General features: G+C 39.8%; 1 protein-coding gene across 1 annotated transcript in view; it reads left to right on the top strand.

Annotated features, from left to right (window-relative positions):
- LOC126162256 (mitochondrial uncoupling protein 4) overlaps positions 1 to 26,719 on the top strand; it is a 427,706-nt gene that overhangs the window by 230,583 nt on the left and 170,404 nt on the right. The window contains exon 4 of the mRNA XM_049918647.1: positions 23,864 to 24,051. Within this exon, the coding sequence (XP_049774604.1) occupies positions 23,864 to 24,051 (188 nt within the window). The remainder of the gene's footprint in view (positions 1 to 23,863; positions 24,052 to 26,719) is intronic.

The following is a 26,719-nucleotide window of genomic DNA, read 5'->3' as shown; positions in this document are numbered from 1 at the left end:
TACAATTTCTTGAAATTTTCCAAAAAAATATCTGAATATCAAGATTCAGGTTTAGCTCTGTTAGTTGTGTGGCAAGTAGCAATATTTGTTATGAAGCTGCATGAGAAGTAGTAATAAACTGTTGATAGGTTTCAGTATTTAATGTAAAAATATTTTCCGTGAAAAGTACAAATGAAATTGAATACATATGAAGCTATTAATAACAGGTTACACAGGGGCTCTGTAGTGTTTCTGAGGCTGAAGTAGCTTTTTCAGTGCAACAGCTTCCTTACTAATTTACTCAACTAAATCTAGATGGCAAAAGTGCAAATAGCATTAAGTAGTATAGTGATAGATTATTGTTAACAGACCAATACAGGTGAAGTTTCTTTTATGTCACTGTCAGGGCTGGTTGAAGAACATTTTTCCAGACAAGCTACATATCATTTGTCTCTCTGATACCTTACTCACTCATTCAGACATTATTTCTCTTTCCTTATTCTCTTGATAAAACCTTTAAAAATAAGTCTAAATCAAGTGACTGTGGAAACAGATGTTTCTTTTAAAATACGTACTATATAGATATTCCTCTGCAACAAATAATTTCTGAACCTTATTCCAATGATAAATATTAAAATTATAAAAAATCATTTTCTTTTAAAGAAATTCCTTAGTGCCATAAAAGCTTTAAATAAAAACAGAAAGAACTAGATCTGTTGTGTTATTATACCTTGAAACTGTGCACCTATTAAATAGAATGGAAAGAATGAGTACATAAAATTTCTGATACTTTTTTAGTTTACCAATAGAAATTTTTAATTCTATAGTTTATTAATTGATTCACTATTGACTGAAAAAAGGAGGTCAGAAACATGACATGACAGTGCTGAATCATTCACCACAAGGTTTAACAAATGAGACTCACATGCAAACAAAATGCTGGAGGATTGGTGTCTTTAATTATTTTTTGAACTGACATGTTTTCCCATTCATATCTGAACTGTTATCATATTCTTGGTCTCACATATTTTTCAAATGAATCTGCTATCTTATCAACTCATTTAAGAGAATTGTGATTAAACATTCACCACTAGTTTCTGTAATTAGATTAAATGTTCTTGGATAATTAATTTTTCATAAGGCTCTGCCCGGACAAAACAAATGCCCATTGACATTTGTTCTGTGAGATTCACATCAGGAGTACAATCTAATCTAAGTGGTAATCCTTAATAAGTGTTGATAACAGAGTGATGAATTCATTTCGCATGACTTTACTGAGATAGTGAACATTTGTTTCATGAGACTGTACTCATCTGTTCTTCCTAGCAATGCAGACTCCTGTGCCCACAGGAACTGTTTTTGGCACAGCAGCCTTTTAATATGAAGGACATTCAATAAGTAATGTAACATACATTTTTTCTTGGCCATTTGGATTTAAAAACATTGTGATTTTGTTTGCGACATCCTTGAACTTTCCTGTGTCATCTCATATATTCCCAGTGACTCCAAGTAGATGGCATTGTTATAAGCAGTCTTCATAATGGAATCTGCAACTACGGTGCATTCCAAGCAAAAAGCAGATATGGAATAAGATGAAAGAAGGAAAATCTACACCAATTTGCTTGCTCATTGTGAAGCCGATGCTGATCATTTCTTGCCAAACAGTGTCACTGGCAATGAAATATGGATTCACTACTTTGAGACTGAAACAAACTGGCAGACCATGGAATGTCAACACACATGTCCTTTGAGAAGCAGTTCAAAACAGCACACTCAGGTGTAAAGCTATGGCTACAATCTCCTGGGACTCGAAAGGGATTATTCTATTCGATGTCGTCCCTCATGGTCAAATGACCAACTATGAATTCTATTGTGAGACTCATAGGAAATTGGAAAAACAATTACAATGTGTTCATAGGCACAAAAATGCAAACAATTTCCACTTCTCCATGATAACCCAAGGCCACACACCAAGCCAGCACAAAAGGAGATCAAAAGAGCACAAAACTTCGGTGGGCTGTTCTTCCACATCGGTCCTACAGCGCAGATCTCGCAACATCAAACTTCCATCTCTTTGGCCCACTGAAGAATGGATTCCATGGGGAGCACTGTCACAATGATGGGAAAATTGTTGCTGCACATGAGCTTGGTTGAGATGGTTGCTTGTAGAATGGTACATAAAGGCACATGGGCTCTTACATTACGGTGGATGAAGGCTACGGAACTGAACAGAAACTACACTGATAAATAACCAAAGAACTGGAGAACAATTTAGTGTGTTTAAATCATAAATAAAACCACCCTGCTTTGAGAAAAAAGGGGTTTTGTGAATTATTGAATGACACTCATACTTCAGATTGGTGTTGAGTCTCAGGCTGAATGAGTCTCTGATTTGCGTCACCAAGCATTTGTCAGGACATAAATGCAAGCATAACTCTCACCATGTTAGTATGCTTTAATATGGTTTGAATTTTTTTTTGTGTTGGACTAGAATTCCAGATATGTTTTTCAAGTATGTAAGCCCTGACATATCTGCAGGTGAGATAGTATCAGCATTAAAAAGTTTCTAATAAAAGGAATCAAATTTTTTAAACAGAATGAATGAGCCATTCTTTGTGGATCTCTCTTTTGTTAGACAATTTTCATTTGTAGTTTGCAAGAGTAAATCTTCTCCTTCTTTTATTAACAGGGAAGTAACATCAGTTATTTGGCTATGGCTCTTTGTACAAGAGCATGATGCGCGTTATTAGTTGTTTTATCTTATCATTACCCACAGTCAGCAAATCAGTTAAAAATGTTTGAGAAAAATGGCCATTCCTGCAATCAAAATTCAGTTTTAAAAGTGTTAAATAAACTGATAAGGTGTTCTTATCCCTACTGTACAGGTGAACAGTTGATAATCATGCACAACTGGAAAGTGTGGGAGCGAGAAAATCAGGAATTCTGTACTTTTTGATCCTTCTAGATATGGCTATGCTATGACATGTCTTGAAAAAAAAAATTCAAGCCCAATTAGATGGAAACTTAATAAAAAAAGTTTACATTTCAAATACATTTATACTAACTGAACTCAATTGAAGCTTGTAAGCATACATTCAGAATTATCTCACAAATGACTTGTTTGCAGGGTCATTTTTACTAGAGGGTATTGTATTTGCTTCTGTCATTGTATACCTCCAATCATGTCAGTTTTTGCTGCTAATTATGATACACACTGTATACAAATCTTGCACTTGTGCATCTGTGGTGCTCCTTTCAGCTTGGCTCCCTAAGCAGCTGCTTGTGTTACTTGGGCCTTAAAGTGCCCATGGTCTTTGTCTTTCATTATTATATACCTTGATTCATTCCATATCCTTGAAGGTTCTCTTTCTCAGCAGGATCTGTGGAACATGATGAATGGACGGATGGATGGAAGGAAGCTAGATAGCTAGATAAACAAATTTAGAAAATATAGCACTTTGACTAAAGATGTCTCAATTTTTTTCTTTAAAAAGATAATATTTATATATCTATGTGCTTGAATATGGGGACTGATGCTGTGCTTGCATCATGCAAGACATATTCTGATATTTACACTATTTGTAGCCAAATGGACAAGCTTTATAAATGCCCCTCATAAACAATTATGTCAGAATAATATGACCCTAGCTTCAGAAGGATTTTTTCAGATTTACCAGTCACATCCACCAAATATCGCAGGATGTACATCCGGAAATGGAATATTACATAAATCTTGCTGCTTGAAATTCAAATTTCTGGTGATACATTCAATGCAAACATAATTAAGAATTAAAATTCGCCCACAAAGGAAACAGATTTTGAACCTTTGGCTGTTTAATGTGTGTTTTTTGTGAGTGTTATGTGTCTTGGGAATTGCGATGATTAAAATTCCAAGATTAGTTATAGTACAATTCACAATCAATCATGACTACAATCATTATCATCATCATCATTTAAGACTGATTATGCCTTTCAGCATTCAGTCTGGAGCATAGTCCCCCTTATAAAATTCCTCCATGATCCCCTATTCAGTGCTAACATTGGTGCCTCTTCTGATGTTAAGCCTGTTACTTCAAAATCATTCTTAACCGAATCCAGGTACCTTCTCCTTGGTCTACCCCGACTGAACCCATGAGTCTCTTGGGTAGCCTTGCTTCTCCCATGCATGTAACATGACCCCACCATCTAAGCCTGTTCACCCTGACTGCTACATCTATAGAGTTGATTCCCAGTTTTTCTTTGATTTCCTCATTGTGGACACCCTCCAGCCATTTTTCCTGTTTACTAGTACCTGCAATCATCCTAGCTACTTTCATATCCGTAACCTCAACCATATTGATAAAGTAACCTGAGTCCACCCAGCTTTCGCTCCCATACAACAAAGTTGGTCGAAAGATTGAACAGGGCACAGATAACTTAGTATTGATACTGACTTCCTTTTTGCAGAAGAGAGTAGATCGTAGTTGAGTGCTCACTGCATTAGCTTTGCTACATCTCGCTTCCTGTTCTTTCACTATGTTGCCATCCTGTGAGAATATGCATCCTAAGTACTTGTTCTAACCTGTTCTAACTTTGTTCCTCCTATTTGGCACACAATCCATTTATATCTCTTTCCCACTGTTATTACTTTCATTTTGGAGATGCTAATCTTCATACGATAATCCTTACATTTCTGATCTAGCTCTGAAATATTACTTTGCAAACTTTCAATCGAATCTGCCATCACAACTAAGTCATTGCATATGCGAGACTGCTTATTTTGTGTTCACATATCTTAATCTCACCCAGCCAGTCTATTGTTTTCAACATATGGTCCATAAATAATATGAACAACAGTGGAGACAGGTTGAAGCCTTGTCTTACCCCTGAAACTACTCTGAACCATGAACTCAATTTACCGTCAACTCTAACTGCTGCCTGACTATCTTTGTAAAGACCTTTAATTGCTTGCAAAAGTTTGCCTCCTATTCCATAATCTCGTAGAACAGACAATAACTTCCTCCTAGGAACTGGTCATACGCCTTTTCTAGATCTATAAAGCATAGATATAATGCCCTGTTCCACTCATAACATTTCTACATTATTTGCCATAAGCTAAAGATCTGGTCCTGACAACCTCTAAGAGGCCTAAACCCACACTGATTTTCATCCAATTTGTCCTCAACTAATACTCACACTTTCCTTTCATTAATACCTGAGAAGATTTTACCCAAAATGCTGATTAAAGAGATACCTCTGTAGCTGTTATAATCTTTTCTGTTTTCATGTTTAAAGATTGGTGTGATTACTGCTTTCGTCCAGTCTGATGGAACATGTCCCAACTCCCACACCATTTCAATTATCCTGTGTAGCCATTTAAGACCTGACATTCCATTGTATTTGATGACTTCCAACTTAATTTCATCCACCCCAGCCGCTTTATTGCACTGCAATCTATTGACCATTTTCTCCACTTCCTCAAATGTGATCCTATTTCCATCATCATTCCTATCTCATTGTACATTGAAATGACTAGAGTTTTAGAAAATTTTTGACTTACAGTTATTCTTGGGAATACTAAGCACAAAGGAGAAATTATCTCAATGCATGTGAGATGGTAAATCTGAATCTTTTTTCCTTCCTTGAGACTAAATAGCATTGGCAGTGCAAGTAATAGTAACAGATATGTGTTGCCACAACTGTAATAAGATAGTAATCACAGACTACCATTAGATATATCTGAGTCATTGTAATTTTTAAGTGCTGTTGATTTTTGCAAGTCAAGGCATGTTGAGAATGATATAACAGCACGCATCCCCCTGTGTTAAGTTGGCCTCATCGGATTACAAGTTGTACTACTAGAGAAAACTGTATTGACCTTATTGTCAAAAACATCTGATGTATATCACATTAATACATTGTTTATCTCTCTGACAGCAGAATAGTAAAATTTGTATCACATTAACAATTAGGAAATTTGCATTATGCATGGACATTTGTGATACAAAATGGTCTGTATACTTGAAAGACTGGTCATCCTCAGTTTGTACCGAATGCCTGTTAATGGTCCTTCAAAGATTTGAAAAAGATCTATTAAAAAAGAAAATCGATATGTGGAGAGTGGAAATTGAAAAGATTCTGTTTTTTTTTTTTTTCTTTTCACTAAAGGTACTTTCAGTGCTATTTTGGTCTCAGTACTCTGTTGCATGTCCCTAGATTTGATTCAGGTGCCAAACCATGGAGAAAGTCTTTAAAACATGTGTTAGTAGATGGTGCATAATCTTTGTGCCAAGCTGTGCTTCTCTCTGAAGTGCCAAAATCTGAAAGATGTGACAGGTAATTTTTCCTGACCACAGCTGTACCAATTAAAAACTTAATGCTGTATTTCTGTACTTGTGTTGTCACAAATAAAATATGTTGCCTCAGTGTTAATGGCACTTGTAACAAAAAAATTGTAACTACTATTTTATCAAAATAAGACAGTTTTGAGACTGTGACTGTGTAAAAAATAAAAGTTGATTCCTGCAGGCTCAGAAACAGCAACCAGCCACTGTTAATAATGCTGTTTACTTGCACAAGTAATGCCTCTGTTGGATTCGAGCTTACAGGTTCATCTTCAGACAACTTTTCATGTGAATATTGCTGTCATTGTTGTTTACATTAGTCACTGAAAAAAAGCCAACAACTACTGGTAAAAATGCTATTTGTATTATTAAGAGTAGCTGGGTGTTGTTTCCTTCTTTGGGAGAATTATCTTGTAAAAACTTCCTTATTACACTTAGAAACACTCGGTCTCTTGGTATGGCTGTTAGAACATTCTTAATAAAGTATTTTCTAATTTGTTGTATTATTTTTTCCATGATGGTCTCAGGATACCTTCTCAGTTTATTGGATACAAATAAGTTATGTACAATTATTTTTTTATTCTCCTGCACATATATAGCTTTTGAACTTGCAAGAACTTTGTAAGAAGGCTTTCAGATCTAGTTCTGTTGAATGTTTATGATGTCAATCTCCACTTGAGAAACAATATAATCAAGCTGCAGTCACTAGTATATAACCAGTTCTCTTTGCCAAGCTTTTCCGCTGTACTGAAATATGCCTGATATTTAGAGAATCACCCACCATAATTTGCGAATCCTGCTAGATTATGTTTTATACTGTGTTGTCCGTTGTATGTATTATGTGAGATTTGGCACTCAGAACCTTTCAATTTTCATTCTTCATAAGTCCTTGAACCAGGAAATAAATTAGAGGATAAGCAGAGAAACCAACAGACAGAGTTGCTAGGACACAAATACTGGTACCTGGTCAGCTGTGTTACACTGTGGGCATCTGTGTTGCAAAGTCTGCAAGATATACTGAGTGTCCAAAAACAAATAGTGGAAAAGACACCACCAGCATTTTCAGTCATGTAAGAAAAGACCCACTAATCAACACTGTCTAACCAGCTGAAAGATGATCTGTTTTTACTTTTACACATCCATGAAGATTGATATCAACCATCCCACAAAAGCCTAGTTATAAAGTTTCGATAACCAGAATTTACTAAGGAATATAGGAATATACTACAACCCCTACATATTGCCTGTATAGAGCCTGCAAAGACAAGCTTGAACTCATTAAGTAAACACAAAGGCATTTAAGCTTTGACTCTTCCCGTGCTTCATACACAAATGGAATGAGAAGAAGCTGTAGTATATGGTACAGGAAATAACATCTGCCATGCACTTCATAATGGTATGCAGAGCTACAGCTAGCCCACGAACACCATTCACAGTGGAGATACATCGCTGTTGGCGCATTGTTTTTTCAGAACAGTAAACAAACAACTTGAAATAAGATTTCTGATTCTCTTTTGATTTCTTGGTCTGTTATGCTAGAGGAATCCAAGTTCGCATTGCCTGACACACATTAACATAACTTCTATTAAAGACTGTAATACGGACATCAAAGTAAATATACTGTGTTACAAGGAAAAGATAGTCATATCGGATAACAAAATAAAGGCAATATGGGATATAGTGAAGGAGGACACCGGTAGAACCAGACATGAAGAGGAGCAAATAGCATTAAGAGTAAATGATACATTGGTGACAGATGTGTATAGTATTCCAGAACTTTTTAACAAACATTTTATAACTGTTACTGAAAAGTTGGGGTTGTCAGGTTCTGTAGATGCTGCCATGGGATACCTCAGACTAGACATTTCAAGTAACTTCCATAGTATGAATTTCACCGTCACCACCCCAGCAGAAGTAATGTCCATCATAAAATCTTGAAAATCGAAAACATCTAGTGGATATGATGAAATATCAACAAAGTTAATTAAAGAATGTGATTTTGAGTTAAGTAACATATTAAGCTATGCACATGAAAAGGGAAAAAGATGAGTCTGAATGCTTCTGTGAAGAACCACGGAAGACTCTGAGTAAATACAGTGCTACTGATCAGGTTATTATGATGGGTGATTTCAATGCCAGAATAGGAAATATGCCAGTAACAAACATTAAAGGTCCAGTTGGAGAACCAATATGTAATCAAAATGGAAAATTACTAAGAGATTTTGACGCTTACAACAATTTAAAATCACAAATTCACTTTTTAAGAAAAAGATTATACACAAGTATACCTGGGCCAGCAGAGGTCTTAGATCAATAATTGACTAAATCTTAGTAAATGAGAATCTAGTGGGCCAAGTAAGGGATACAAGAGTGTATAGTGGACAAGATATAGGATCAGATCATTTCTTACTTATCTGCAGAATAGATCTTTTTACAAAATGGAAGAAAATAACTAAACAAGTAACAAACCAACAAGATCAAAGCGGTTATAAGGTATACTTTCTTGAAGAGTACAGTATCAGACACCTGTACCAAAGGAGATTAAATGAAGAACTAGCAAACTTACGAACTAAAGACAATATAGAAGAAGAATGGCAAACTCTAAAGAATATTGTATGTAGAGCAGCAGGAGAAGCTCTTGGTAAAAAGAAAAGAATACAGAAAAGAAGAGGCCTAAAAATTTGGAATGAGGATATAATTAAAGCTGTCAAAGGAAAACAGGATGCATATATAAAACACTTAAGCAATCCCACTCTTGAGAACAAACAATACTATAAGGAGAAAAGAAATAATGCTAAATGCGTAGTAAGGAAAGCACATCGTCAACACTGGGATAGGTTTATTTCTAATATTGAACGTGATATCCACAGAAGACAACAAATGGCATATAAGGTTTTAAAAACCTCAAACACATCAGAAAGAGAGAAGATACAAATAAATAGTATTGAAGAAGAACAGTGGACAAATCATTACAGTGAATTGTGGTATGATCATACAGCACAAGAAACTGAAATTGAAAAACTAGACAAGAAAGGATTAGGTGAAATACAGTCTGATGAATTAACATCTGTACTAACATCACTTAAGAACAGAAAAGCAACAGGAAAAGACAGCATTAATGCTGAATTATTAAAAGATGGAGCAATGACACTACACCAACAAGTGCTACATCTCTTCAACAAATGTTGGAAGAAGAAGAGTATTCCCAAAAACTGGAAAACAGCTAGAGTGATATCAATTTTTAAAAAGGAAATAAAAGCCTATGTAGTAATTACAAAGGAATAAGTTGACTGAACTTGTCATGGAAATTGCATGCTAAGATTTTAAATACAAGACTTAAAGACATAGCAGAAGCAGTACTGCATGAGGAACAAATGGATTTTAGGAAACAATGCTCCACAATAGGCCCAGTTTTTATTCTACAACAAATAATAGAAAAATGGAGAGAATATAATGAAGAAACGCATATTGCTTTTATTGACTTCAGAAAAAGCTTTTGACAATGTCAATAGACAGAAACTTTTGGAAATAATGACGAATTGCGGATATCCAAAGCATCTAATAAATACGATGAAAAGTTTATATCAAGACACAAATATCACTCTAGCTCTCAATGGAAAACAGCTAATGAGGTACCAACTAACAAATGGGTATGACAAGACTGCTGCATCTCTCCAACTTTGTTCAACATCTACATTAATGAAATAATACATACAAGGAACTCAGAATTTCAGAAAGGCATCTACCTAGACAGGAACATTCTTTTAAATAATTTACTATATGCTGATGATGCACTAATCCTAGCAGATAAGGAAGATGACCTTCAGAAAGGAATCTACTTGCTAAAACAAATAAGTGCAAAATTTAACATGGAAATTTCAAAAGAAAAAACTAAGACAATGGCCTTCATGGGGAAAGAACCAATCAGAACCAAAATAGATCAGAAGAGTTTAGAGCAAGTAAACCATTTCAGTTACCTTGGATGTGAAATGACATATGGCTACAGCAGAGATATTGAAATTAAGCTTAGTAAATTCAGTTGGGTATGTGGAACAATCAACAGGAACCTAAAAAACAAAACCAAGAAAGACACTCAAATTAAATTTTACAGAACTGTTGCAGTTCCCACACTGCTCTATGGAAGTGAGACATGGGTGATTACCAAGAAGTAATAAAGCCGGATTCAGGCACAAGAAATGAAATTCCTTAGAGGTGTTAAAGGTTGCACATGAGAAGACAGGCTAAGAAATCAAGATATTAGAGAAGAACTGCAAATCTTTTGTCTCAATGATAAAATTTGAGATTACAGAAGAAAATGGAATGAACGTCTACAAGGAATGGAGAGTGAGAAGACTTCCCTTAAAGGCAAGAAATTATAAATGTCAAGGGAGAAGAGACAGAGGAAGACTGCAGCAGAGATGGGTACCGTGACAGGCAATTCCTGCCTAATACCTGAAGAGAAGATGAAGATGAAGATTAAGCTATCTGTGTAACCAGTCATTTATCAGTGGAATATTTCCTGAATGGTTGAAATATGCTGAAGTTAAGCCACTGTTTAAGAAGGGAGATGAAGAAATAACATCAAATTTCCATTCAATTTCTTTTTTGCCAGCATTCTCAAAAATTTTAGGAAAGGTAATGTGCAATCGGCTTTATAACCATCTTATCAGAAATAACATACTGTCAAAGAGGCAGTTCAGATTTCTAAAGGGTTCTGATATTGAGAAGGCTATCTACACTTACAGTGAAAATTTGCTTAATCCAGTAGACAAAAACTGCAGGCAACTGGTATATTCTGTGATCTGTTGAAGGCATTTGACTGTGTGAACCCCAATATCCTTTTAAGTAAATAAGAATATTGTGGTGTAAAAGGAAATGCTGCAAAATGGTTCAAATCTTGTATCTCTGGCAGGAAACAAAGGCTGTTACTAGGAAAGAGACATGTATTGAGCTATCAGGCATCATCCAACTGGGAACTAATTACATGTGGGGTCTCACAAGGTTCCATATTAGGGCTCTTGCTTTTTCTTGTGTATATCAATGACTTTTCATCAGTAACATTGTCAAATGCCAAGTTCATTTTGTTTGCCGATGATGGATGTGTGTGTGTGTGTGTGTGTGTGTGTGTGTGTGTGTGTGTGTGTGTGTCATATAGATATAAAGTACAATCTAACTTCTGCAACATTTCAGTGCAGCAATGTGTTCATTGTAAATAAATATTGTAGTAGTTCTATTATATGTTTATTTCCTTATAAATAAAAAAACATTTTTTAAAATTTTAATTTCAGTACATTAATGCGATCTTAGTGTTGTAAAATGATGCTTTCATACAGTGTTCATGAAAAACAAAGAGAGAGATGATCATTCCACTTGGGACCTGTGGAAGGTAGATCAGCTAATTGTTTTAGTGCAAATATTTTTCATGTATTATTGCTTTTCTGAAATGTTCTACATCCTGGAGGACCTCCTCACTACAGATCAATTGAATTGAAAGTAAATCTGATCTGATCTAATCTAATCTATTATTGTTGTGGTCCTCAGTCCAAAGACATGTTTCCTTCAGCTCTCCATGCTACAGTATCCTCTGCAAGACTCTTCATCTCCAAATAAGTAAATAAGTATGCAACTTATATCAATTTGAACTGCTTGTTGTAGTCAAACCTTGATGTTGCCCCTCCCACTTTTTATCTCCCATTACCAAACTGAAGATTGCTTAATGACTCAGGGTGTGAAACATTAACATATCACTTCATTGGTCAAGTTTTACCACAAATTTATTTTTTATCCAATTGAGTTCAGTACCTTCTCATTAGTTATTCCACCTACCCATCTAATTGTCAATGTTATTCAGTAGCACCACATTTAAAAAGCTTACATTCTGTTCTTTTCTACTTGTTGTCCACATTTCACTTGAGCATTAGGCTACACTCAAGACAAATATCTTAAGAAAAGCCTTCTCACTACCTAAATTTATATTAGATGTTAACAAATTTCAGAAATGCTTTTCTTGCTATATACAGTTGCATTTTGCATCTTCTCTACTTCAGCCATCATCAGTCACTTTGCTGTCCAAATAGCAAAGCTCATCCACTGTGACAAATTACTTGTTGGCTTCTATCTTGAGTTCTTCGGCCGACGTTTGTTTGATAATTTTTCTGACGTGTTGCCAGCATGAGTGGCCAGCATCATCAAAGCTTCACCCTCCATCGCTGATGGTGGACTGGAGTCATGCTCACATTCACAGATTGTGTATACCTGACACGCCAACATCCAAGGGCTTTCCCATGGTAATTTCTGCTGCAGTTCTCCCCTTGCTACCTGCAGTGGTCATTCTCTTCAGCATGGGAATCCAGGATCCATTCACTTAAAGGCTTTCTCCTTTCTTATTGAAGCTATTGTCATGTTTGTGTATTTCTAGAGCTCCCCTGACCAAGCGTATGTAATAACTCTCTTTCTACAGCCATAACTTCCTTGTTGGTGAATTTCACTGTTTGATAAGTCTCACATAGAGCATCCTCCACCTCCTCTCTACCTGCCCCAACTTGCAATACCACTTATGTTCAGTGATCCTGGCTTTAATCCATCATCCAGTCACTCAAACATAGACTTTTCCACATTTGCGTGATATTCGGTGTATTCCCGACGTTGCAAGTGGGTCCTTTTTCTCCTTTGCAGATCTGATATACCTTTTGTTCTTCTTTGTCAATTTTTAAATAATCTTTATGCCATGTTTACACAATATACAGCCAATTCTGTCCATCACTCTGGAAATATATGGCAGAAAGGCCATAAACAACTTTTCTTTTTCTGATGTGTCACGTCACTAAGAGTTCGATTCTGTGACACTTCTTATGTAACTGGTGGAGTACTCATTGCTCCTCAGAATGCTTTCCATGTGTTGCATCTTGCTTCTGAGATATTGCAGCTCACATATTCATCTTGCTTGTGTTAAGAGTGTGTTAATCATGTCTCTTTTTTGGCTCAGGTGATGGTTTGATAGCTTGTGCAGATATTGGTCTATGTGTGTCAGTTTTTGATACATGCTGTGTCCCAAGTTTTCATTGTCCCTTGTGACCAGCACTTCCTGGTCAGCTTTGATGTTGTTTCTTTGTTTACTAAAGGGTGATCAATGATTTTCTGGCACACATTGGCTCCATATTCTGGCAAGACATCTTATGATGAGCCATTTCACGTGGAATGGCAACTTCTACAAACAGCTGGAAGGCAGTTAGCCCAGTGGTGGCTAACTTCTCCATGGAACATTTCAAAGCACAGGCACTGGACTTAACACCTTGTGACCTAAAGTGTGGTGCAGATACGTCGACAATACCTTTATTGTATGGAACCATGGTCAGGAACAGCTTACTGACTTCCTAAGACACTCAAACAGTTTCCATGCCAACATAAAATTTACCATGGAAGTAGAAAGGGATCGACAGCTACCTCTTATAGATGTGTTGGTCATGAGGGATTGTGGAAACCTTGGACATAGCATGAATTGAAAACCAATACACATGCACTGATATCTGCACAGACTAAATCACCACCTGAGCCAGAAAAGAGGCATGATTAACACACTCATAATATGAGCAAGATGAATATGTGAGCCACAGCATCTCAGCTGCCAGATGCACCACCTACAAAGTGTGCTGAGGAGCATTGGGTGCTCTACCAATTACATAAGAAGTGTCATGTAATTACACACGTCAGAAAAACAAATTATGGGTGTGGCGTTTCTACCATACAGTCCCAGAGAGATGGACACAATCAGCTGTATATTGTGCAAACACAGCATAAATACTATTTATATAAACTGACGAAGAAGATCAAAGAGAGTCTCAGATCAGCGAAGGAGAAAAGGGACCCACTTGCAATGTCAGGAATATGCTGAATACCATGTACATGTGGAAAAACATATGTTGGAATGACAGGATGATCAGTTAACACCAGGGTCCTGAACAAAAGCAGAATTGCAGGTTTAGGCAGGTAGAGAAATTGGCCAGGCAGATGATGCACTGTGAGAGACCAAGCTCATAGCGAAACTCACTGATATGGAAGTCCGTGCTGTAGAGAAGAGTCATTCCACTGGCTTGTTCAGGGAAGCTATAGAAATACACAAACATGACGATAGCTTCAGCAAGAAAGAAGAAAGCCTCAAGTTGAATGGATCCTGGATTCCTGTGCTGCAGAGAACGAATGTTGCAGGTAGCAAGAGGAGATCCACAGTAGAAATGACCACAGGAAAGCCCTTGGACATTGCATGCCAGGTACATAAATCTTCAGCTGTGAGCACAAGTTCACTCCATCACTGGCAATGGATGGTGAAGCTCCAACAATACCAGTCACTGCCGCAGGCAAAATGTCAGATCAAACAAACATTGGCTGAACAACCCAAGACAGAAACCAATGGGCAACTTGTCAACAAATTTTGTACTATGCCTCTTCAGGGAGGAGATTTGCAGATTGTACCACCTCCTTGATCGGTGATGGGAGAAGAAAGCATATGTGATGTCCTCTCTTGCCTTTGTCACCGTGGCAGTAAATATAAGTGCCTAATCACTACCATCCAAGCACATCAAAGCTGTGAAATAATGGAACGAGCTTTTCTTCATGAGGGAATTCATGAAACATGGAGATACTTGGCAAAAACAGGTGGGGAACGTTTGGATATCTTCTACTGACTAAGCAGTAGCATGCATCGAGACATCTGAGATGGGACTGACAGCATCACTCACAGGAGCATGCAGAACAAACTTGACTGCTGCACTGAGTGACAGGAGAAAATGTTTGCAAGATTGAACAACAACTTACTACCTTTTCAACTACCACTTCTCTTACATGTTCTTCAACTGTTGTCATTACAGTCTGGTTTCTATACAAGATATGACTAACCTTTCACTCCCCTGCAACTGTTAAAAATTTCAGAGAGTGTATTCTGGTTAATAATGTCAAAAGTCTCCTGTAAATCTACAAATACTATAAATGTAGGTTTGCCTTTCTTTAACCTGTCTCTTAAGATAAGTCGTAGAGTCAGTACTGCCTCATGTGTTCCTATTTCCCTGAAACCCAAGCTAATCTTTCCTATGATCAACCTCTACCAATTTTTCTGTTCTTCTATAAATAATTTGTGTCAGTATTTTGCAAACATGACTTATTACACTAATAGTCAGGTATATTCACACTTGTCAGCACCTTCATTCTGTGAAATTGGAAAAGGGGAAACTAAATGGAACATCATATGGCAGTTACAGCAGGCGCACAACACAGTGTTACACCATAAATTTTGGCTGTGTAAGAGATATGTTTATTTTACAGTCATATATGTCAGTCACTTCCTTGGAACACAATCGTCAGTGAGTGGAAAAAAAGGTGGAATTATTGCACTAATTATGTAACAGCTGCTCTGCGATTAAGGGAAAAAATGTTTCCCAAAAACCAACTATTGCTGCTGAAATTTGCAGAAGGTACAACTGTAACTAACAAATCTATATTTACAACAAAATATGTTGTGGGCAACACTCATAAGCTTACAAAAATATAACTTTATTCACATAGACATACACTGAAATTAGGGGAATGATTGTCTGAATGAGGATACTACTGCCAGAATAGTATGAAGCAAAAATGTGGATGATGACTGATGAAATCATATATTAATGAAAATAATTAATTTCTGAAAATATAATGAAATTGTGTAGAATAAAAAATGTATTCACCAAGCAATAGCAGGGGAACACACATACAAAGATATTGAAATTTTTAAGCTTTTGAAGCTAGTGACTCCCTCTTCTGACAGAAGTGTTGAAGGGGAAGGAAGAGGGGCGAAGGAAAAGGACTGGTGGGGTTTAAGGAATGGGGAGAGGATCCCAGGATCCCAGGTCAGGGAGACTTATCAGATGGGTAAGTCTCCCCTGACTCAGAGTTCTAAGTGACTCTTCTGAACTTATGCCAGAAGAAGGAGCCACTGGCTCTGAAAGCTTGCAAATTTCAATATCTTTTATGTGCATTCTCCTGCTGGCACTTTGTGAGTAAATTTTTTATCTATCCTGTTAGATGAGGCTATAGTATGAAATACTTTCTCACAGCACACTGCCTACACATTACCCGAGTCTGTCCAGTCCTGTTTTCAGTCCTGTATCCATAAGGTTGTTGTCATGTGAGTAACTCAGGTGAATAATGTGCCTCAGCCCACCAGTCCCTGTGGCTGATCAGTCACAGGCCTTTATTACTTAAACAACAATTGGATCATGTGTGAAAGCTGCCCTGTCATATACAAGCTGTGCCACAATTGGCATGAAAGATTGGCCATGACAGCCAACCCACTATCTACATGCATGAATGGCTACCACCAAACTGTGCTGTGACTAACTGATAACGCGGTCACCCATTTACTGAATTGGCTGCAAACCAAAATACCATTTACAGCAAGAGGCAATTTAATACATGTACTAGCTGGATCATCCCTCCAGTACCAACTCTTCTGAACTATGTAGGTTTTAAATTTCATTCCACCACATCTTCTGTTAATGCAATTCCACTTGCCTGGACCACCAGAACCTCTGCTGGACCCGTTTCTCAGGAGCCTCTCCCCTGCACCCTTCTGCCCTCACACTTGCTTCTCCTGTCAGTGCCCTTCTCCTTCCTATCCTATTCTGATACTGCATTGGGGCTGATAAAATATCAGTATATTGATATTTTTTCCAAAAATGTCGATATATATCAGTGATAATTTTCCCCTTGATATATCAATATCAAAATGGCAATATAGACACCACTTCTTTCACAATTTTTTGTGCTTATTTGAAGTTGTTCTTTCGAAATTGTAGTAGAACATACTAATTTTTGAGCTTTCATCACATCCAGTCTTTTCTTTGAATGTCTGAAGCAAGTGTATGTGGCACAAAAGTGGTAGTCCAATTGCAATGGGTGTGGCAGAGTGAATTGGATAACAAGATTACCAATGTGAAGAAATAGCACACCAGTTGTGTTAAAAAAATTTTTTTTTAATGCCACTAGTGTGCTATTTCTTCACATTGGCATTCTTCAAAAAAGATGCTGAAAATGATGAACACAATCTAAATGACTAGATTGGTCACTGCGGTGAGCAGAGACACATGAGGGGAAATGCCGATGTAATCAGTGCTTGGCGCTACCAACAGAAGCTGAACATATAGCTTCACCATGCACTTTTGATACTACACTTGCTAGGTTGCTGGCGTTGGCAGAAATTAAAAAGCAGGGAAGTGGACATGAAGTGTTCCACACAAATCCGATATGTGCCACCTTCATGCAGTTAACATTGTTAGCAAAGTACACTCCTGGAAATTGAAATAAGAACACCGTGAATTCATTGTCCCAGGAAGGGGAAACTTTATTGACACATTCCTGGGGTCAGATACATCACATGATCACACTGACAGAACCACAGGCACATAGACACAGGCAACAGAGCATGCACAATGTCGGCACTAGTACAGTGTATATCCACCTTTCGCAGCAATGCTGGCTGCTATTCTCCCATGGAGACGATCGTAGAGATGCTGGATGTAGTCCTGTGGGACGGCTTGCCATGCCATTTCCACCTGGTGCCTCAGTTGGACCAGCGTTCGTGCTGGACGTGCAGACCGCATGAGACGACGCTTCATCCAGTCCCAAACATGCTCAATGGGGGACAGATCCGGAGATCTTGCTGGCCAGGGTAGTTGACTTACACCTTCTAGAGCACGTTGGGTGGCACGGGATACATGCGGACGTGCATTGTCCTGTTGGAACAGCAAGTTCCCTTGCCGGCCTAGGAATGGTAGAACGATGGGTTCGATGACAGTTTGGATGTACCGTGCACTATTCAGTGTCCCCTGGACGATCAACAGTGGTGTACGGCCAGTGTAGGAGATCGCTCCCCACACCATGATGCCAGATGTTGGCCCTGTGTGCCTCGGTCGTATGCAGTCCTGATTGTGGCGCTCACCTGCACGGCGCCAAACACGCATACGACCATCATTGGCACCAAGGCAGAAGCGACTCTCATCGCTGAAGACGACACGTCTCCATTCGTCCCTCCATTCACACCTGTCGCGACACCACTGGAGGCGGGCTGCACGATGTTGGGGCGTGAGCGGAAGACGGCCTAACGGTGTGCGGGACCGTAGCCCAGCTTCATGGAGACGGTTGCGAATGGTCCTCGCCGATACCCCAGGAGCAACAGTGTCCCTAATTTGCTGGGAAGTGGCGGTGCGGTCCCCTACGGCACTGCGTAGGATCCTACGGTCTTGGCGTGCATCCGTGCGTCGCTGCGGTCCGGTCCCAGGTCGACGGGCACGTGCACCTTCCGCCGACCACTGGCGACAACATCGATGTACTGTGGAGACCTCACGCCCCACGTGTTGAGCAATTCGGCGGTACGTCCACCCGGCCTCCCGCATGCCCACTATACGCCCTCGCTCAAAGTCCGTCAACTGCAGATACGGTTCACGTCCACGCTGTCGCGGCATGCTACCAGTGTTAAAGACTGCGATGGAGCTCCGTATGCCACGGCAAACTGGCTGACACTGACGGCAGCGGTGCACAAATGCTGCGCAGCTAGCGCCATTCGACGGCCAACACCGCGGTTCCTGGTGTGTCCGCTGTGCCGTGCGTGTGATCATTGCTTGTACAGCCCTCTCGCAGTGTTCGGAGCAAGTATGGTTGGTCTGACACACCGGTGTCAATGTGTTCTTTTTTCCATTTCGGAGTGTAGTTATCACCAAAGATGCACATGCATTGTTTTTTTTTCAATTCTTGCTCTAAGGGGGATAAGCAGGCTGCTAGTATGTTGATGTATAGAATATATAATAATAAATCAATACTTATATATAAAGATGATGTGGCTTACCAAACAAAAGCGCTGGCACGTCGATAGACACACAAACAAACACAAACATACACACAAAATTCTAGCTTTCGCAACCAACGGTTGCCTCGTCATGAAAGAGGGAAGGAGAGGGAAAGACAAAAGGATTTGGGTTTTAAGGGAGAGGGTAAGGAGTCATTCCAATCCCGGGAGCGGAAAGACATACCTTAGGGGGGAAAAACGACGGGTATACACTCGCACATACACACATATCCATCCACACATATACAGACACAAGCAGACATATACAGAAGCAAAGAGTTTGGGTAGAGATGTCAGTCAAGGCGGAAGTGCAGAGGCAAAGATGTTGTTGAATGACAGGTGATGTATGAGTGGCGGCAACTTGAAATTAGCGGAGATTGAGGCCTGGTGGATAACGGGAAGAGGGATATATTGAAGAGCAAGTTCCCATCTCCGGAGTTCGGATAGGTTGGTGTTAGTGGGAAGTATCCAGATAAACCGGACAGCGTAACACTGTGCCAAGATGTGCTGGCCGTGCGCCAAGGCATGTTTAGCCACAGGGTGATCCTCATTACCAACAAACACTGTCTGCCTGTGTCCATTCATGCGAATGGACAGTTTGTTGCTGGTCATTCCCACATAGAATGCGTCACAGTGTAGGCAGGTCAGTTGGTAGATCACGTGGGTGCTTTCACACGTGGCTCTGCCTTTGATCGTGTACACCTTCCAGGTTACAGGACTGGAGTAGGTGGTGGTGGGAGGGTGCATGGGACAGGTTTTACACCGGGGGCGGTTACAAGGGTAGGAGCCAGAGGGTAGGGAAGGTGGTTTGGGGATTTCATAGGGATGAACTAAGAGGTTTGAAGGTTAGGTGGACGGCGGAAAGACACTCTTGGTGGAGTGGGGAGGATTTCATGAAGAATGGATCTCATTTCAGGGCAGGATTTGAGGAAGTCGTATCCCTGCTGGAGAGCCACATTCAGAGTCTGATCCAGTTCCGGAAAGTATCCTGTCAGCAGTGGGACACTTTTGTGGTTCTTCTGTGGGAGGTTCTGGGTTTGAGAGGATGAGGATGTGGCTCTGGTTATTTGCTTCTGTACCAGGTCGGGAGGGTAGTTGCGGGATGCGAAAGCTGTTGTCAGGTTGTTGGTGTAATGGTTTAGGGATTCCGGACTGGAGCAGATTCGTTTGCCAAGAAGACCTAGGCTGTAGGGAAGGGACTGTTTGATGTGGAATGGGTGGCAGCTGTCATAATGGGGGTACTGTTGCTTGTTGGTGGGTTTGATGTGGACGGACATGTGAAGCTGGCCATTGGACTGGTGGAGGTCAACATCAAGGAAAGTGGCATGGGATTTGGAGTAGGACCAGGTGAATCTGATGGAACCAAAGGAGTTGAGGTTGGAGAGGAAATTCTGGAGTTCTTCTTCACTGTGAGTCCAGATCATGAAGATGTCATCAATAAATCTGTACCAAACTTTGGGTTGGCAGGCCTGGGTAACCAAGAAGGCTTCCTCTAAGTGACCCATGAATAGGTTGGCGTACGAAGGGGCCATCCTGGTACCCATGGCTGTTCCCTTTAATTGTTGGTGTGTCTGGTCTTCAAAAGTGAAGAAGTTGTGGGTCAGGATGAAGCTGGCTAAGGTAATGAGGAAAGAGGTTTTAGGTAGGGTGGCAGGTGATCGGCGTGAAAGGAAGTGCTCCATCGCAGCGAGGCCCTGGACGTGCAAGATATTTGTGTATAAGGAAGTGGCATCAATGGTTACAAGGATGGTTTTCGGGGGTAACGGATTGGGTAAGGATTCCAGGGGTTCGAGAAAGTGGTTGGTCTTTGATGAAGGATGGGAGACTGCATGTAATGGGTTGAAGGTGTTGATCTACGTAGGCAGAGATGCGTTCTGTGGGGGCTTGGTAACCAGCTACAATGGGGCGGCCAGGATGATTGGGTTTGTGAATTTTAGGAAGGAGGTAGAAGGTAGGGGTGCGGGGTGTCGGTGGGGTCAGGAGGTTGATGGAGTCAGGTGAAAGGTTTTGTAGGGGGCCTAAGGTTCTGAGGATTCCTTGAAGCTCTGCCTGGACATCAGGAGTGGGATTACCTTGGCAAACTTTGTAAGTGGTGTTGTCTGAAAGCTGACACAGTCCCTCAGCCACATACTCCTGACGATCAAGTACCACGGTCGTGGAACCCTTGTCTGCCGGAAGAATGACGATGGACCGGTCAGCCTTCAGATCACGGATAGCCTGGGTTTCAGCAGTGGTGATGTTGGGAGTAGGATTAAGGTTTTTTAAGAAGGATTGAGAGGCAAGGCTGGAAGTCAGAAATTCCTGGAAGGTTTGGAGAGGGTGATTTTGAGGAAGAGGAGGTGGGTCCCGCTGTGACGGAGGACGAAACTGTTCCAGGCAGGGTTCAATTTGGATAGTGTCTTGGGGAGTTGGATCATTAGGGGTAGGATTAGGATCATCATTTTTCTTCGTGGCAAAGTGGTACTTCCAGCAGAGAGTACGAGTGTGGGACAGTAAATCTTTGACGAGGGCTGTTTGGTTGAATTTGGGAGTGGGCTGAAGGTGAGGCCTTTGGATAGGACAGAGGTTTCGGATTGGGAGAGAGGTTTGGAGGAAAGGTTAACTACTGAATTAGGGTGTTGTGGTACCAGATTGTGTTGATTGGAATTTTGAGGTTTTGGAGGGAGTGGAGCTGCAAGTGGGAGTTCATCCCTAGTTAGTTAGTTAGTTAGTTCATCCCTATGAAATACCCAAACCACCTTCCCTACCCTCTAGCTCCTACTCTTGTAACCGCCCCTGGTGTAAAACCTGTCCCATGCACCCTCCCACCACCACCTACTCCAGTCCTGTAACCTGGAAGGTGTACACGATCAAAGGCAGAGCCACGTGTGAAAGCACCCACGTGATCTACCAACTGACCTGCCTACACTGTGACGCATTCTATGTGGGAATGACCAGCAACAAACTGTCCATTCACATGAATGGACACAGGCAGACAGTGTTTGTTGGTAAAGAGGATCACCCTGTGGCTAAACATGCCTTGGTGCACGGCCAGCACATCTTGGCACAGTGTTACGCCGTCCGGGTTATCTGGATACTTCCCACTAACACCAACCTATCCGAACTCCGGAGATGGGAACTGGCTCTTCAATATATCCTCTCTTCCCGTTATCCACCAGGCCTCAATCTCCGCTAATTTCAAGTTGCCGCCACTCATACCTCACCTGTCATTCAACAACATCTTTGCCTCTGCACTTCCACCTCGACTGACATCTCTACCCAAACTCTTTGCCTCTGTATATATCTGCTTGTGTCTGTATATGTGTGGATGGATATGTGTGTGTGTGTGCGAGTGTATACCCGTCCTTTTTTCCCCCTGAGGTAAGTCTTTCCGCTCCCGGGATTGGAATGACTCCTTACCCTCTCCCTTAAAACCCAAATCCTTTTGTCTTTCCCTCTCCTTCCCTCTTCCCTGACGAGGCAACCGTTGGCTGCGAAAGCTAGAATTTTGTGTGTATGTTTGTGTTTGTTTGTGTGTCTATCGACGTGCCAGCGCTTTCGTTTGGTAAGTCACATCATCTTTGTTTTTAGGTAAATCAATACTTAAACACACAGGTCTAAAACTTTCAGTATATTTACAATGTGAAGCCAATACTGTTATGGGCTGATATGTTGATATTTTTTCCATCAATATATGATGTTTTTTCTCGATAATGATATATTTTTAAATATCAATATTCTTAAAAATATCAACAGTCCTATACTGTATTCCACCATCTCCCCCTCTCCCCCTCTCCCCCTCTCCCCCTCTCCCCCTCTCCCCCTCTCCCCCTCTCCCCCTCTCCCCCTCTCCCCCTCTCCCCCTCTCCCCCTCTCCCCCTCTCCCCCTCTCCCCCTCTCCCCCTCTCCCACTCCCTCTCCCCCTCTCCCACTCCCTCTCCCCCTCTCCCACTCCCTCTCCCCCTCTCCCCCTCTCCCACTCCCTCTCCCCCTCTCCCTCTCCCTCTCCCTCTCCCTCTGATGTGTGAGGTGTAAGATGTTAGTTCCATCTCTGCATTATTATAGCTATAATTTGTCATAGATAACTTGTTGTCTTTATGTATTTTTTGCTACTTACAGTATTTTAATGTCTTTTCTTTTTCTATTAGTTCTGTTTTATAATATTTTTAGAAAATTATCCTTGTGATACTTTTGAAATGTATATTAATGTATGTATATGTGTTTTTACACCATTCAGTGTAAATATTTAAGTGCAGAAACTAGGGACCATATGCCTAGCAAACAACTACTACTGTCATAACTCTTATGATTGTAATCATTGTTGTCATCATCAGTCTAATAATAAAGCTTTAATCAGCTGACATATTAATCATATGTCATACAAGTAGGAAGGAATACCCAAGTAGTGAAGTAAATGAATGCTGTTTGATTGTGAATGAAGAGACATGATGTTGTTAACTACTTGTACGAGATAGTCTACTGTACACCAAAGGCTTAGTATTTTTTATAAAAGTTGCCCTCTTGTAACAAAATCTCTTTTAACAAAGGAAGCCCTTATGTCAAAACATTCGTGGTGCTTAATATGTCTTTCTTTCCCTTGTTAGTTTCCCCCTGTCAGTGCAGTATGTTCTGTGTCATGATGTTTTCATGTCTCAATATCACTTCATGTTACAATCAGAAGATAACTATTACCCTTTCTTGTAATTTTAAGGGCCCTTACAGGGGAATGCTGCAAACTGGTGTTGGAATTGTTCGAGAAGAGGGCTTTTTGAAACTGTGGCAAGGAGTAACACCAGCTATCTACAGACATGTAGTGTACTCTGGCATCCGTATTGTCACATATGAGAAAATGCGTGATCAACTTTTTCACAAAGATCTGGACGGTTCTTTTCCTGTATGGTATGTTAAACACAATGATATAAAAGTCATTACAGTAAACTGACAGTTCTGTGATGTGGCCAAAAAAGCTGTAGTTTAAACTGAACTGTTGCATTTGTTCATAAAGTAATGTGTACGTTTTGCATTACTTTTTATTTTATTTTTACTAAACTTAAAATTTAACATGACTACTGAAACTCAGAGGAAATGCCACATGCAGTTAGTTGCGTAGCAACCATGAATTGTTTTAATATGCTTCAGGGACCATACTTATCTATATTTAATGTGATACCATGAAAAAACTTTGTTGATACTAATTTCGACAAAGTTGTGATTAGTTTAATAATTCTAGTAGCTGTAGTCACATTCACTGCATATTCACATGTCCAACAATATAGATGGGTAAGTATAAGACTATCAACTGAAATGTTTGGGATTAAATCTCCAGTCGATTGTAGGTGGTATTCTTTTGACTTTAGCAATGATTTGGATTTATGAGAAATGGAAAGCTACACCACGAATAAGAGTTTTCTTTCAGCTGTCAGGGTAAATGAGTTCACAAGTTTAGGGAAGACATGGCCATACCATGGCAAATAGGAGAATATTTAGAAACTCATTTTAGTATTCAGAAGAACATTCTGGATGAGTGCAGATTTTCTATTTGCTTAGTTTTCTTAGCTCATTCAAGACGACGACAATGCTGGTTCCCTGAGAAATGCTACAGCTAATTTTCACCCCCATCCTTGCCTGACCAAGCAAGAGTTATTCAAGAGCCTCAAGGGTAATGACCCTGACATCCACAAGACAGTAAACTCTAACCTACAAGTATCTTACTTCAGATTCAAAGTTGAATGTCTGCATTAAATTTTCCTTTAGCATGCATCACGTGTTTAAAAATTAAAACACAACTCTAGAATAGATTGAAAATTTATGGTGTAGTTCCAACAGAGCATAAAGTTATTTTTCTATAATACTCAGTGTAGTTTTAGAAAAACTGAACAAACTGTTAAGTGTATTGAGACAATAGATGGGTACATTATGATATTGTAATAAGTGAAAATTAGGCCCACATGAGAACAAGAGTGTCTAGACAATACTTGTATCAATTTTAAGACTGCAGAAGAATCATGATGTGACAATTTTTCCATTTTCTGATCATAATTCTGTATCTTTAAATTATACAAGTGACTTCACTCTTGAATAGTGTACAAAGACCTTTTATAATTATATCCTGTACATTGTACATACACATATACATCATGAACTGCATAACATCTAACTTTTTTCATATCATTTACTCATCAAATATTACAAGCCATAAATAATAAAATGTCACCAGTTGGTGGTTTATGTGATCTTTCAAAGATGTTTAATTGTATGGATTAAGTTATCTCTTAGAAAAACCGAGGTTTCATGGGATGGGTTTACAAACAACTGGCTTGAATCATACTCAACAAACAGATGGCAAAACATTGTGCTAAATAATTAAAACTTCTTTTTGTTACATTTGTGAATGACCTTCCACTTAATATTTATCATGTAAAAATGACACTCTTTCCAGATGATAATAGTGTTATAATAAATCACATCAGAAAGACAGCAACCAAAGATATGTTAATGCTGTTTTTTCAAAGAATTATTAAATGGTTCTCTGTAAATGGAGTCTCCATAAATTTTGGGAAAACTGTTGAATCCCATTGTGGGAGGTGCATGCTACAATGACTAGATGTACTCAGGTAGCCAAAAGAACAATAGGACTTCATTACACTGTACCTCAAGCAATTATTACATGGAACAGTTTATGAAGTATTAATACTAAAGATTGTCCTGGTGTGATGAGGTTTCACCAGTGACAGTTTTTTGAATGTACGAACTGCACCATTATGCTAATGTAGCCACTAAGTTGAGCATACTGGCTGTGCTAAATTTGGTAGCACTGATGTAGCCCAGAAATATCTGTACATGAGCGTAGTCCATGGTTGAAGCACTCTTGAAGACTCGATGTTTTGGATACATTATATGAGGCTGTAGGCTCCAACTGGTGTGCACTGTGCTCCAACAAATCGAACTCTGACTGTGGAACTGTTAGTGCAGTTGGCTCCTGGCTCAAGGCAGCATAGTTGTAAACTCACGATGTTGACTGACTGGTGACTGGCAAGTGACTGAGTGGTGTCCTTTAGACCTGTCCAGTGGAAAAGTACCAGGAAATCATGATAATGTCTTGTGGCTCACAGATGTGAATTAGTGCTGTTTCCAGCAGATGTGGCACCATCAGATACCACAACAGTTGCTGCAGGTTTTGCTGTGTAGTTGGTGGCTGGATTGAAAGGCATTAGCCAAAGTTGCTACATCCCTCTTCCCTATGGAGGAGGAGGTGGAGCCATCTTGCTGTGTAGTCTATGGTGGTGACAGAGGTACCTGTCAAGGATACAACATTCCCTCTTTCCTGAGGAGGATATGGTGGAAGTGAACCTGGGAAACAGGAATCACGCAAGATCATTGTTGGAAAAAGGCCGAACATGCCACCAGGATTGCAGCAACACTTCTATGACCAGAGAACAGGGGTGCTGGGAAAGTCAAATTGAAATCCCAAAGAGGTGGACATTGTGGGGAGAGTAGAAGCCTCTGGAGGTCAGTAGAGATAACCATGACTGGAGACATCTGGGGCCAAAGACCAGGAAGGAGTTGT

Source organism: Schistocerca cancellata, chromosome 2 (genome assembly GCF_023864275.1).
Source record: "Schistocerca cancellata isolate TAMUIC-IGC-003103 chromosome 2, iqSchCanc2.1, whole genome shotgun sequence".
Taxonomy (NCBI): Eukaryota; Metazoa; Arthropoda; class Insecta; order Orthoptera; family Acrididae; genus Schistocerca; species Schistocerca cancellata.
This window is presented reverse-complemented; position numbering and strand designations above follow the sequence as displayed.